The sequence below is a fragment of the Bactrocera dorsalis genome, chromosome 4 (assembly GCF_023373825.1).
Source record: "Bactrocera dorsalis isolate Fly_Bdor chromosome 4, ASM2337382v1, whole genome shotgun sequence".
NCBI classification, from domain to species: Eukaryota; Metazoa; Arthropoda; class Insecta; order Diptera; family Tephritidae; genus Bactrocera; species Bactrocera dorsalis.
The window spans coordinates 6,287,347-6,301,812 of NC_064306.1; the positions used below are offsets into that span (position 1 = coordinate 6,287,347).

A 14,466-nucleotide genomic window follows, 5' to 3' on the forward strand; every position below is an offset into this window, starting at 1 on the left:
ATATTTGTATTTTCTTTTTGGATTAAATATAATTCTTTAAGTTTCCCGTCGATTTTCAGTTATCGATTTTCTGATGGTGAATAAAATGTCAACATCACTGCCTACACGAAATCAGACGTTAATTATGTAAACAAAGGCATTTAAAGTAGTTAGTATTTATTATGCAAATACATTATGAAAATCTTAAAGTATGGATTAAATAAAAGTTATATACATTAATATTATAAGTGTAAAGTGAAAATTTTAAATTAAATGTTATCACAATGCAGCTTAAATTATTGGCAAGAAGAAAGTAAAGTGTGCAACTGATTTTCCCAAACATTTAAGAGAAATAAAATAGCCACGTACTTTATGGCGTTTCTAGCACGTGATTCAAATAAGCTATATAGCATATAGCCAATTTGAGAATTTCGATTTTTGACAACTTCTTATCCGGTGGCAGTGTTGGCAGTAGCTTACGCAATTCCGCAAAGCTGACATTGAACGCTTCGACGCGTATGCGTTCGCGTGTTGCATGCGCGGTGCGATATTTTAGTGTGGCGCGTCGCCGACGGCGTCGCTCTTCACGTGACAGCCCCACCAATTCCGAGGGATCCAGATGCGCTATGGGTGTTGTGCGGCGTCGCGGTGCTGGCGTTGGCGGCGGTGGTGGTGAGGCCTGTGGCATGGTCTCACAAGCCATGCGCGCCTGAAAGCGTCGATCTATATCCAAAACATAATCATGGTTTTCAGCGCTACCATTGAGATCGTGCAGATAATAGCGACCCAGTGAGATGCTTTGTGCGGGCATCATATGCGTCATGTCGTACACCATGTTGACTGCAAGCGGAGTATAATTACTGCATTGAAGAGAGAGTATAGCAAGCGTTTTGATTAGAAAAAATATGTTTTACAAAAATGAGCACTTTTTAATTTTCAGCATAAAATAAATTGCCACGCCCATTTAATTTGTGGTTAAACAGCAAGCATAAGTTCGCCCATCAGGCGTTTGTAATATATGCAGCCAAAGGCGTTATTTGCACCAGTTCCTTTGCTTAAGGGTTTACTGCTTACCCCATTACTATTTACCAACTCATATTTATTCTTAGCTTTGTGTGTTTTTGTTGCCATTCGTGCGTGTGTCAACATTCCACCCCTTTCGTTTGTTTGGCGTGTGCTTAAATATTCTCTAACTAACCACATTATACTTGTTATTGTTATTATTTTTCCCGCATTCTTTTATTATCGGCACATATTTTCACACCTAGTCAAATAATAGCAAAAACCTATAGGGTGCGTGTTGTTGTTGATGAAACGGTACATGAGAATTTCTTTTGCCGCGCACGTTTCGCAATTTGCAATAAAAATTTAATATTTATTAAATGGCATGATGTGACTGAAATAAGATTCCAATAAACGAATTGGACTCACAGATTGTGGGATATTTTATTGCCAAATGCAAGAATCGAACTTGAAAGTGAGATTTCAGCTGCATTTAACACTGGCATGTTTGCCAACATACTTTGCAATGAACTTTACTTTAACAAAGCAATTTTTACGCTGCATCTTACACGTGATTTACCTTCTTCAAACATCTTAAACCAAACAGTGGAATCATGAAATTGTTAACTCTCGAAAAAATATTATGGGAAATTAATTACAATTATTTGGCGCTTATTTAATAATCTTTTTATCGCAATTTATCTTAAAGTTTGTGAGAATGGCTGACAATTGATAAAATTCGACTTTGTTTTAATTAAACTTCGAACTGTCATGAGCACTGAGCAAAAACAAATAACAGTGCGGATGAGTAACATTTGCATATGCTATCGATTGGTTGATTGATCAGCAAATAATTGCGAATTTGAAGGTTATTTTAGACTGAAGCTCTGTTGTTTAATTAATTAAATATACGTAGATTCGACTTTTTTTAAATTTTTTTTTTAATTTCATGTTCAGAATAATATGCCAAAAACTAATTCTTTTTTATTTTAAATTAAAACGCTGTTCTTTTATTTATAATAAAAAAATAGTAGATTCAGACGATTTGGAAATTTGTTTATGATATACATACTTTTCAACTGAAAAAAGTTCAATTTTTTTTAACTTTATGATTATTATAGATTTCTTTTGTTTAATTTCTGAATAATGTACAAGTTTAAAATTTTTAAATTTTTCTTTTCCAAATACACAAATGTAAATAAAAAAAATTAATTTTTGCAAATTTTAAAATTTTTCTAGATTACTTATTCCACTGTCTGCTTTATCTGTGAAGTTAATCGATTACAAATCTCACCTAAAACATTAAATTTTCTTTCTTAAAACCAATTTTCACTAAACCGTTATTATTATTAAACACACTTTTTTTCCATTACCTTCAAATAATTTATAATGTTTTTCACTTAATGCTGCTCGTTACATAAGATTTTTCACTTGTCATTTAATTATCCGAAATATTTCGGGGCTCCGTTACTTCATACGCTCCGCGCGTGTTCACGTTACAATTGAAATGTTCTATATCCTTGACTGCACAGCATCCTTTTATATGCAACTTCTCTAAACACCACCAAAAAATCATCTGTTGTTGTTGCTACAATACTTTTATGTAAATGGGGTTGTTTTTATATAAGCAGAACCAATAGGCAACAACTGTGCCGCGTACAACAACAACTACAAAGGGATGCTGTTTACAATTAGAGCGGGAGGCGTTGATGTAGAGTAGGAAAGAAAAGTAAAATGGCGTTTTTGTTAACACCTCCAGGATTACAATAAATATGTTCACATATTTAAGTTTATCGATTTTTATAAAGTTGACTTAATTTTTACTCCATGCTCTTATTTTCATAGATATATTGCTGTATTCAAAGCAAAATCTACTTTCCAGTCCAGAAGAGCGACTGAGTATTCATATGATTTTATAGGCAGTTGTGTCCTGTCGGATTAGATGACCAATTTTCTTTTTTATTTTTTTTCCGCATTTTTCTTTCAAATTTATATTTTTTTCTGTTATTTTAAATTGCTTCATCTACAAACACGCACTTGCTTCGCCATTAAGTCGATAATCGGAAGTGTGTGTAATCGATATACAATAAATTGAATTTCACCACGATCCGTTACGATTTCACTTTGACATTCACAATTTATTTATATACAAATTTAAATTTGAATTAATTTGTGTACAAAAAAATTTATTTTTAATATAAAAATTGAAAAAGTTTATAAAATTTACTTGCAAAAATGGCAGATAAGAACACTGAACCTTCCTCAATGGCTAATGCGCCATCAAGCAGCAATTTAGAGTACAAATTTTCAGATCGAGTTTTGGCACAAATACGCGAATGTCGCAGCAACAATCAGTACATTGATGTGGTTTTTACTGTGGGCGAACGCCAGAAGCGGTTAGAAATCAAATATTATATATATATTTTGTTATAATTGTACATAGAATATTTTCATAGCATTCCAGCACATCGTCTTATATTAGCGGCGTCAAGTAGCTATTTTCAAGAGCTCTTCACCACGGAAGAGGATACAAGCGAAATTTCGTTAAAACATATCGATGCAAATAGTTTCGAGACCTTAATAAATTATTGCTACACAGGCAGCTTATCGCTCGATGAGCGTGCAGCGCGCAAATTGGTGATAGCGGCAAAAGTTTTGCAATTCAAAGAGGTTGCGCGCTATTGTAACCGTTTTATAGTGAACAAATTGAGTTATGCCAACCTATTGGATATCATCTCCTTCGCTGATGATCACGGTTGCAAGGACTTGCGTGCTAAAGCCTTCGGCTTTGCGGTGGAGCATTTTAAAGAGGTGGGAGCTGCGAGCACAAACATTTTTTTTATACTCTGAACGGGCGTTTGTCATGAAGTTTGTATACAATTGATCGGCGCGACGAGCTGAGTCGATTTAGCTTTGCCGGTCTGTCTGTCTGTATATACGCGAACTAACCCCTAAGTTTTTGAGATATCGATCTGAATTTTGCGTACGCTTTTCTCTGCCCAAGAAGCTATTTATTTGTCGGAATCGCCGATATCGGACTGTTATAGCATCTAGTTCCCATAAAAACTGGACGATCAAAATCAAGTTCTTCTATGGAAAACTTTTCTATTTGATAAGATATCTTTTCGAAATTTGGCATGGATTAATATCCAAAGCAATGGTACAATATCTGAAGAAATTGTTGAGATCGGACTACTATAGCATATAGCTGTCATATAAATTGATAGATCAAAATAAAGCTCTTCTAAGGAAAGCTTTTCTATTTGATTAGATTTCTTCACGAAACTCAGATTATTGTCGAAGGCAAGGCTACAATATTTCAATATATTGCTCAGATCGGATCACTATAGCATATAGCTGTCACACAAAGTGACCTGTCAAAATTATGATCCTTTATAGAAAGAGCATTTTAGCTTCGGTGCAACCCAATTTATGTTTTTCTTGGCTTTATTTTTAATAATGATCCTTCCACAAACAGCTGCTCACGAATGGAGAACTACTGCGTTTCAGTCCCGCACTTATGGAAGGTTGGTGGAGAGCGATGAATTGAATGTGTACAATGAAGCAGATGTTTTTGATGCCATCATGCGTTGGCACAAATATGATGAGGAAAATCGACGCCCCTACTTAATAAATTTGCTTTCGCTGCTGCGCATCACGCAGTTGGAGCCAGCCTTCGTTTTCAAACACATCAAACCAATACCGGGTAGTGACCGTTTAATTCTGGACGCTTTGGATTGGTTTCATGTGCCCGAAACACGTTGGCAAACCAAATTGAAGTACACCAAGCCACGCAACTCGCGCAATTGCCTCATGGCTGTGGAAGTTAACATCATGGATGAGAGCGTAAGTTTGTAACGATTACTGTGTTAACGTATTTTTGTAATTTATGGTCACCCCACAACAGAAGCGCTTTCTACGTTATGATCCTATATCGGACACTTGGGCACGTTGTGGTCAAGTTTTAGGCGAGAAAACCGACTACGGCACTATATTCGTTAAGAATTCGCTTGTCTTCATTGGCAATAAATATTTAGTGCGTTTCGACTTGGAAAAGCAGCAGTGGGAAACACCACAGCCAGTGCGCAAGCGTCGAGAGTTGATTTGTGTGGCTGTGTTGCAAGATAATATTTATTTAATTGGCGGTTATTGCAAGACGACCAAAAACACAGTGGAAATGTAAGTTAAAAAAAAAAATTAAAATAAAAATAAAAAAAAAATAAAAAATAAAAAAAATTAAATAAATATAAAAAAAATAATAATAAATATAAAAAAAAAATAAAAATAAATAAATATAAAAAAAATTATAATAAATAAATATAAAAAAAATTAATTAAAAAAAAAATAAAAAATTAAAAAATAATAAATAAATATAAAAAAAAATTAATTAAAAATAAATTTATTTAAAAATTTAATTAAAATTTATTTTACATTTGTATAAAATTTTTTTATTAATTTTTTTCAAATTTATTTTTAATTATTTTTTGTATTTTTTTAATAATTAATAATATAAAAATATATATAAAATGTTTTTAATTAATTAAAAATAATAATTAAAAAATATAACAAAAATATTAAATTAAAAAAAAAAAAAAAACATATAAAAAATTAATAAACAAAAAATATCAAGAAAACTAACACTTTACCTACTCTTAAAAGGTTCGATATGCGCACAGGCGATTGGCTGCGTGTAGCACCGATGTTAGAAGGCCGCTACTGTGCAAAGGCCGTGGTGTTCGATGAGCGCATCTATGTTATGGGCGGCTCAGAGAACGAATGCGCGCTCAACTCAGTCGAGTGCTACGATCCGATGCTGGATACATGGGAAGCACGCGCCTGTATGATAGAAGCGCGCGCTTCTCCTGGTGTAAGTCAGCTACAGTAAATTGACTTAACTATAATTTATATAGTAAAAACTTACAGGCCGCGGTCGCTCATGGCTACATTTATGTCTTGGGTGGTTACAATGATTCACCACTGGACACAGTCGAGCGTTTTAATCCCGTAAAAAATGAGTGGACTAAAGTTTGTATTTGCAACATGTTTTCAACTTTATAAGCTATACACTCTGCTTTTTTAGGTTTGTTCGCTGACAACGGCACGCAGTCGCATTAGTGCAATCGTGTTCAATTATCATCTACTGGCTTTAGGAGGTACAAAAAATGGCGAAGGCGTAAACTGTGTAGAGGAATATAATATGGACACAGATAAATGGGTGTTAAAGGCACCTATGCCCACCGGTGCGGCCTATAGTTCTTTTGTGGTGCCGACACAGTTCGCTGATAATTTGCAAACCTTTTTGGCGGATGTAAGTCGACCCGTACATTAAACACACCTACTCAATCATTACAATAATAAATATTTTAGTAAATCACACAAGTATGGAGCACTGTAACATTTAGTTTTTACATATTTTTAGATTATTTATTTGATCTTTCGGTTATGCCTTTACAATAGTTAACGCCTACTGTAAAAGCCCGCATGAAATTTTAAATATACTCGTATATATATGCCATATTTTTTATTTATGTTATAAAATTATTTTAATGTTGCTGCTGCTACGCTCATGTTGCTCTTGCACTTTTCGACAGTGTCGATCAGTTGTTTTGCGGCTTCGACCATTCCACATTCAAAATCAAATGATCGTAACCGTGTCCATTGAGAATTTCAATAGCAGCAGCGGCATCCTTGCGTTGCTTGAAATGCACATACGCAAAACCTTTGCAGAGACCGGTATTCTTATCACGCGCCAAATACATTTTACTGTGTTGTCCAATTTTCTTCACCAGCTCATCCAAATCGGCTTCGGTCATCGATTCCGACAGATTGGAAATGCGGATAGCGGCGGTATCATCACGTCCACGCATGCCCATACCACCTTTTTGACTGTCCTTAAGGTATGGTGGCACATACTTGCCAGTTTTGGGTGCTTCGACCACAGCTGTTGCAGCGGCAGCCGCTTTCTTCTCCATTAAGTTTGTATCCATGGCGGTACCCTTATATGGGCAATTAACTGACCAATGCTCACCATTGCAAATACGACACTTGGCAATATTCTTAGTGGGATCGAGTAGTGGATCGTTGGCCTTCTCTTCTTCTTTGGAGTTGAGGAATTGCATGAAAATTTCTTCTGACACCATAGTAGTCTGTGAGTTTGGACCAGGTTTGTCGTTCTTTGAGTCACCAAATTTCGGCCAGGTGCGTCGTTTGGCTACGGTTTTCGGCACGACTTGCTTGGAAATTTTATAGGTGCGCACAACTTTTGTCTTTTTGTCATCTTTGTTGTACTTATATTCTGTGACGTATTTGTAGCCGTTTTCAACTGTCTCTGTGGTAGGTGGCAGGCCGCCGTAGTCGAGCTCCACCTCATCGGCCCAAGAGGATTTAATAGTGTCAACACCAGGCATCTAAATCGACAAAAGTTGAGATTAATGAATGATTATTGTGAAATTAAGCAATTCAATCAATAATTTCACCTTTTTTGCCAATATTTAAGCACAAAAATCAGAGAATACACACGCCACGAGTTAAACAGCGAAAATTCTGTGAAAAAGAAACGTCAACACAAAATGACAAAACTTGCTGTCAAATGTTTTCTTGGGAAGCATACGGAAAGTTTAAACCACAGTGTTGAGTAATACGTTGAGACATTTTAATTGTCATATATTTAATAATTGCTGATAAACTACACTTTATTTTTAATTTATCTTTGTATTTATTAAAATTAAAAAAAATTTGGCCCATGTTTTCGAAAAAGCCGCGCTCCTAGACGTTTAACAAAATTAAGTTCAATGTTTTTTGCAAATTAAATTGGATTAGCTATATAAAACACTATATAAAGCACTAGTGGTGAATGTGAAAATAGAAGAAGAAGAATTATCCAATAGAAGAAGCATATGGTAAATTGAATGGGCCGCTTAATTTTTAAGTGAAGTTTAATCAAGCTGATACATTTTAAATATATATCCAACTAAATGTCTGCGAATACCACAACTCCTACATCCTCCACTAGTGCGTGCTCCATTTCGCCGAACGGTTCAGGCAGCGGCACAGAGGATATACAATATCTACTCTATCTAGAAACTTTACGTCGCTTTCGTGACGATGAGCTCAACATTAAGCGCCAAGTGGACGAAAAAACACGACAGTACTTGGAAGTTAAGGAGGAATATTTACAATTATACGCTAAATATGTGAAACTCACAACATTGGCAGCAACACGTTGCGCGTTGTTAGGTGATAACCACTTGCCTTTCGATAAGATAGCTGCCGCGGATAAAGATATATTAGCCATTACACAAAAATTGGCTACCGGCGATGTTGTGGAAACGATTAGTGAAAATGCAGTCAAAGAGTGCAGGGATAAGTTGGAAGCTTGCGAAGCACACGAGAAATTAAAACAATTCAGCCACGAATTAGCCGAAAGTAAAGCAACTGTGCGTGCAGTACAATCCTCAACCGAAACTGTGGAGGCCACTATTGAGACGGCTACACTGCAAAGCCTCGACTACTTTGTTGATGAAGTTGGCAATAGAAGTTGAAATAAAAACACCGAAATTGTATTATTTAACCACCGAATAGTAATTCGATGGCTGCACTTTATTAGTAGCGTGCTGATTAGCATGGTATGTTTGATTGGTGGAAGGATGACATATTGAACGTGCGCATTTCAATCATAGTTTCTATCATTTTTATCGGTGGAGCGGAAAAGAGAATAAATAAAGGCGGGGAAAATCATCATATAATTTGGTATTAGGGTAACAAAAGCGCATATGGTTGAATTCAGTATTTTTGTTTAAAATTATTTGTGTATATATGTAACGTAATGTTTGTACTAACTAAAGAAATTGCAACTTGAAATTTAATATGCTTAAGATTTACCACTTGGAGCGCTTAGACCAATCTTTAGGCGTCCAATGTAGGCACTTCGAGTCAATGCGTATTTTGCGTTTATCCATGGCTTTCTTATGTTGGTCAATGATGTCGCGACTTATACAAACGATATACTGGCCCTTGTAATAATTGATAAGATTTAAATTTTGTAAGGTAGATATAACATCCTCTTTTTTGATGGAAGTGCATTCACAGATATCGCTGGGAGAGATAAATAAATATAATTTATGTAAAACACAAAGAAATTTTGTACATACTTGATGGTAATGGTGGGTTTTTCGCCATCACTGTTTGGCTTCTGGCTAATAAATATCTCCAAAATCGTTTGTGCCCAATATGAACGATACGACAGTAAACCTAAATCTGATAAGGGTTTTTCCGGCGAACCAGTTTTTCCCTCAAACTTCGACAGTTCGTAGCTAAATTCAATTAACAGCTTGCCGTAACCCTTGCGTTGATATGGAGGCATAGTCAGTATACAAGCTACGTTGTAGTCTTCAGTACTCTCTTTTTCTTTTGAGAAATAGCCAACTATATGAAAACCGCGTGAATCGAATTCAGTCATAACATAGAAAAGGAACGGATCCGTGTCATAATAAAGTGTTTTATGATCTAGAAACAGTTTGGCCAGCAGACATAAATTCTGCGCATAGACTTTGTTTTTCCGACCGTCAATTTCGAAAAAGGAAATTGTGTGTTTGCGATATATTTCATTACCGGGTGGATGTCGTAGATTGCATTTGACTAAATGCCGCTCCAAACATTTACGACTCTTACGATATTTCAGGCAGAACTCACAGATGTAGATACAAGGCATTTGACACAATTCCTAATCGAAAAGTGTTATTTGCTTTGTTTTAAGCAATAATTGAAGAAAATTTATTACCTGCGGGTACGGTGAGAAATACCAGGGTTTAATGCGATGTTTACCCAATTCTATCATTTCAACATTTTTCATACGCGTCACTACATCATCCTGATGTATGACCATGCTACCAGACTGGCGTGGTGTTGCGGTTTTACCATCTTGTGAAGCCTCTTCAACCACAGTTACGGGTGCCGGAGTTGTGGGTACTACTACAGCTGGTATGACTGGTGCGGGTACTATAACGGGCGGGGGGGTCTCAGGCACTACTACTGCCGGTGGGGCAGGCACAGCATTGAACTATATTAAAAATATCGTACACCGTTAATTTCGAAGCTTCAAAGCTTATTAATTTATGGTTAGCACCTTTCGTTTACGGTTAATTTTTTTCTGTAGTGCAGCCGCCAATACAGCGTTACCATTAACCATTTCATTGCTTACAGCAGGTTGTGGCGAAGTAGGTCTTGAAACGCTACCGGGCACCGACGAGTGATGTTTTTTTGGTGTAGTTACGCCAGTGCTGGCACCAGTCTGCGTACCATCACGTCTTGGAAATTGCACTTTCCGTGTATCAACGTCCTCCTCTGTAACCCATTCGTCCAGACGTTTATTAACTGAAACATATATGTATTATTTAGTAAACTGCGCTCGTTGTTATTCATTATTGCATTATTTCATTACAATCAACGTAGTGCACGTAGAACTGTCGCTTGCCATCATGGTCTTTAATGCTCACAACTTCCGCGAGTGGCCAATCTTCAGTCTTGTGCATACGCACGGGTAATCGGCATCCTTCGGTAAGTGCGGCCTAAAATTGAAACATAAGCCATGTAGCACCTTCATTCTACATACAATTTCAGTAATACAGAAGTTCGTGGCCAATTGCATCCATTACTCCTTCGCCGTGATGCTTATTATTTTGTTGCCACATTAACTCACCGTGGACTCACAAATCGATGATACATCTTCATCGAACTCTATTTTTTGTGTTATTTTCATTCTTAAAAACGTAGAATCCAATTATTTGTATGAATTTAAAAACAATTTGTTTACAATTTTACTCAAGTTTTCACAATGCTTCTTATTTTTTAGTTGACCATTCACAATAAAAACAAACAGCTGTGCCTACAAAATTATCAAGTAACTTTACTACGCTTATTTTACACACACTTGCATGTTTAAACGCATGCCAACATTATGAATAAAAAGGGTGTAATTATCACCTTTTTAATAATACTACACTTCTTTTAAAATTAAAAGGAACTTTTCACTTGTTTTTGATAATAGCTACTCCGGCATCACCCCAGTTAACAGCTGTGAGCAACGACAGAGATGCCTTCATTTAGTAGACACGTGTTTACGTTTTCTCCGCTCACGGTTCAATCTCTTGATTTTGCAGCAAACCAATTTTAAAACAATTTTTTTAAATACTAAAATATTTATTAACAAAATAGCATTTCCGATTTTAAGAAAAATGGGTCGTAACAGAAAATCAAACCCTTTTGCAGCGAAAAAACGTCAAAAGCGCGAGAACGTAAGTAAACTATTGATATCGAGTTTGCCCTTACAATAGAATTAAATCTCATTAAATAGCAAGGAGTCGATCCACGACCAGTACGCCAAGAGCCCTATGAGGATATTAAACGTGATAATGAAGCTTTCATTAAATACTATCAGCTGCAGAATATATGTGCGGACGAAGCGGAATGGCAAGAATTTCTTGCTAAGATACGTGATAATTTACCTGTTACATTCCGTGTAACCGGCTTTCGTGGTGAGGCAAAAGCATTGCTTGACATAATCGAGAGCGACTTGTTTGCTGATTATGTGAACAGTGTCGCTGAATTGCATGGTATTGCGAAAGAAGAGGTGGAGCGCCCACTACGTCTACCCTGGTACCCAGATGGCTTGGCATACCAACTGCAATTAACGCGTAAAGATATACGCCGCTCGGAACCGCTGTTCCGTTTGCACAATTTTCTGATAACCGAAACGAGTGCCGGTAGCATAAGTCGTCAGGAAGCTGTGTCTATGATACCGCCGCTTGTGTTAGATGTGCAACCCACCGATAAAGTGCTAGATATGTGCGCTGCGCCAGGCTCAAAGACGGCACAATTGATTGAAGCGCTACATAGTGCGCCGGAAAAGCATAAGATACCACCGGGTTTTGTCGTAGCCAACGATGTGGATAACAACCGGTGTTATATGTTGGTGCATCAGGCGAAAAGATTGAATTCGCCGTGCTTTCTGGTGACAAATCATGACAGCAGTTTCTATCCGAATTTATTGGTACGTGGAAGGAAAATTGCAAAAAATAAATAAAAAATAATAAATATGTATATCAACATTTTGTGTTTACAGCAAACGGGCGCAGATGGCAGTAAATCAATTTTGAAGTTTGATAAAATTCTATGTGATGTGCCATGCTCGGGCGATGGCACACTACGCAAGAACCCCGATATCTGGACGAAATGGAATTTGGCGCAGGCTTACAACTTGCATGGGTAAGCTTGAAAAATAATTTTCGATGTTAGATGAAAATTTAAAATACACAATTTTTAGCATACAGTACCGCATTACAAGGCGTGGCGCTGAAATGCTCAATGTCGGCGGTCGTTTGGTGTACTCCACATGCTCGCTAAATCCCATAGAAAATGAAGCTGTGCTGCAGCGTATAATAGCTGACGCTGATGGTGCGCTAGAGATAGTAGACGCCGCACACTTGGTGACCGGCTTGAAGTTTAAACCCGGCATGACGAGCTGGAAGCTCGCCACCAAGCAAGTCGACGAAATATTCACAAGTTTCGAAGAGGTGCCTGAGAAGTATCACACGGTCATACGCCCAAATATGTTTCCACTGCCGACGGAGCAAATCTCGAAGATCGGTTTGGAAAAATGCTTACGTGTGCTGCCGCATTTGCAAAACTCTGGCGGTTTCTTTGTTGCGGTCATTGAAAAGCGTCGCCAATTGCCATTCGAAAAGAATGACTTGCAGACGCTGCTTGAAAAGCCCAAACCGGAGGTTAAATTGGATGAAAACGGCCAGCCTATCGAAGAAAAGTCAGTGCCGTGGGGACCACAGCGCAAACGCCGACGCCTGCATGGTTACAAAGAAGATCCATACATATTCTTCGAGGAAGAAGACGCCGATTGGGATGAGTTGAAATCTTTCTTTGCGCTCGACGACACGCTAAATAAGCGCTGCTTGCTTACACGCTGTGTCACCGATAAGAAGAAGAATATCTACTATTGCTCTGAGCCAATACGTGATATGGTATTATTGAATGAAGATGCCATTAAGATTATAAATACCGGTGTGAAGACATTTGTGCGCTGTGAGAATCGTCATACCATGCATCCCTTCCGCTTGGCGCAGGAGGGTTTGCAGACGACTAATGCATTTATGGGCGCCATACGACGCATACAGATCTCTAGAGAAGATTTAATACTGCTGCTCAATTGCACCGATCCAACAAAGCCGCCTTCAACGCTGGACTTGGCGCCGGAAACGCAAGAACGTTGCAAGGAATTAGGTATGTAACACATATAACTCACAGTGAATGCTTGGCTTATCTTAAAAGATTCATATTATTTGTTGCAGGCGTTGGCAGCTGCATTTTGAAGTACGAAGACGCGCGTTTCACGCTTTTCCTGGTGGGCTGGCGCGGTTCCTCTAGCTTACGTGCTTATGTGGACAGTAATGAGACAGTGCATGTGCTGCGCTTATTGGGCGCTGACATCAGCAAGTTCGGTAAGTCATTTATTTGCCTGCTTAGTAACGGCTTATCAATAATATTTACGTTTCGCATTGCAGAAGTCAACAAGTACGAGAAGGCTAAGGAGGCTGCGGCAGCTGCAGCTGCGGAGGCAGCAGCGAATGCAGTTGAAGCTAAAGATGCGCCAGCAGTAGAGCAAGACACCGACGTGGTTTTGTCTGCTAATGGCGTTGCAGACGTTGCGCCAGTCGCTGAATAATTTAACTAGCTAGCGCAGAATTTCATTATTATTAAAGTTAAGCCTTAGTTATGGTATTTACATATATTTTTTAAATATAAAAATGCTCTATACATACAGGTGTATGTAGAATATAAACCATGCCGCTTTAAATTATTAAAAAATCGGAAAAATAATAGTCGGTAATGAAAGTTTGGCATTAAAAACCCCAAGCTTCTGAGTTATTTACGCTTTAGATGGCTGAAATTCCGACAGAAGTCTCGAAAGAACTAGCGGCGTAAAAAAGTGAGGTAAGATTTCATATCGGAAGGGAATAGGTTAAACATTTTAACTCAAAAGTGCTTTAGAACGACGGTTCTTAAGCACCAGTTTTTCGCTTAAAACTTATCAATCCAAAACGGATTAGTTCGCCGAAACAACAGCCTTGGTCCGTATAAAATCCACTTCAATTCCGGTAATGTAGAACCGACTGTTGTGAGAATTGCAGACGAAGAGTTCTAATTGTCTCGCGAATCCGGAGTTACTCTCGCGCAATTTCGTTCTGGTTAATGGTTAGAATTCTACCTATCCAGAATCAACGCTGACATACTATATACATATGTGTACGTGCCAGTAGTCCTCGCATTACTCTTAACCACCTCTTTGCATACCCAATGAATCTACTCGTCTAACACGCTGCTCTCCTAATGTCCGTTTACGTCGAAACCGCACGTTTCCTGGACCTTGCGATCTCGACAAACATGTTCTATGAAAGTACTACAACGACAACAATG

General features: G+C 37.7%; 6 protein-coding genes across 7 annotated transcripts; 3 read left to right on the forward strand and 3 right to left on the reverse strand.

Moving 5' to 3' along the window:
• Window positions 1-144: 144 nt before the first annotated feature.
• On the reverse strand, window positions 145-2,846 carry LOC105232133 (helix-loop-helix protein 1). The gene is made up of 2 exons (XM_011213743.4): window positions 2,355-2,846; window positions 145-839 (listed from the first exon to the last, which is right to left on the reverse strand). The coding sequence occupies exon 2, from the start codon at window positions 812-814 to the stop codon at window positions 350-352; it is 465 nt and encodes a 154-aa protein (XP_011212045.1). The 5' UTR covers window positions 815-839; window positions 2,355-2,846; the 3' UTR covers window positions 145-349.
• Window positions 2,847-2,995: 149 nt separating this feature from the next.
• LOC105232135 (kelch-like protein diablo) lies at window positions 2,996-6,310 on the forward strand. The gene is given in 8 exon segments (XM_011213746.4): window positions 2,996-3,377; window positions 3,438-3,792; window positions 4,460-4,505; window positions 4,508-4,827; window positions 4,889-5,160; window positions 5,641-5,848; window positions 5,905-6,006; window positions 6,062-6,310. Coding segments are annotated over 8 exon segments (1,713 nt in total). The 5' UTR covers window positions 2,996-3,216.
• Window positions 6,311-6,378: 68 nt separating this feature from the next.
• Window positions 6,379-7,616, reverse strand: LOC105232134 (eukaryotic translation initiation factor 3 subunit G-1). The gene is made up of 2 exons (XM_011213745.4): window positions 7,458-7,616; window positions 6,379-7,388 (listed from the first exon to the last, which is right to left on the reverse strand). Exon 2 carries the CDS (start codon window positions 7,386-7,388, stop codon window positions 6,579-6,581), a length of 810 nt encoding a protein of 269 aa, XP_011212047.1. The 5' UTR covers window positions 7,458-7,616; the 3' UTR covers window positions 6,379-6,578.
• A 239-nt stretch (window positions 7,617-7,855) lies between these two features.
• Window positions 7,856-8,543, forward strand: LOC105232137 (hypothetical protein). Its single transcript, XM_011213748.4, has one exon. The coding sequence runs from the start codon at window positions 7,956-7,958 to the stop codon at window positions 8,520-8,522; it is 567 nt and encodes a 188-aa protein (XP_011212050.2). The 5' UTR covers window positions 7,856-7,955; the 3' UTR covers window positions 8,523-8,543.
• On the reverse strand, window positions 8,539-10,831 carry LOC105232136 (histone acetyltransferase Tip60). 2 transcript variants are annotated; one of them, XM_049454470.1, is made up of 7 exons: window positions 10,679-10,831; window positions 10,421-10,547; window positions 10,106-10,353; window positions 9,761-10,039; window positions 9,132-9,703; window positions 8,863-9,075; window positions 8,539-8,663 (listed from the first exon to the last, which is right to left on the reverse strand). In XM_049454470.1, coding segments are annotated over exons 1-7 (1,500 nt in total). In that variant the 5' UTR covers window positions 10,739-10,831; the 3' UTR covers window positions 8,539-8,662. The 2 variants fall into 2 exon arrangements, with proteins under 2 accessions (XP_049310427.1, XP_011212049.1); XM_011213747.3 differs by having other exon boundaries at window positions 8,539-9,075.
• A 235-nt stretch (window positions 10,832-11,066) lies between these two features.
• On the forward strand, window positions 11,067-13,831 carry LOC105232138 (tRNA (cytosine(34)-C(5))-methyltransferase). The gene is made up of 6 exons (XM_011213749.4): window positions 11,067-11,273; window positions 11,333-12,028; window positions 12,101-12,243; window positions 12,302-13,272; window positions 13,341-13,490; window positions 13,554-13,831. Exons 1-6 carry the CDS (start codon window positions 11,214-11,216, stop codon window positions 13,712-13,714), a joined length of 2,181 nt encoding a protein of 726 aa, XP_011212051.2. The 5' UTR covers window positions 11,067-11,213; the 3' UTR covers window positions 13,715-13,831.
• The last annotated feature ends 635 nt before the right edge of the window (window positions 13,832-14,466 follow it).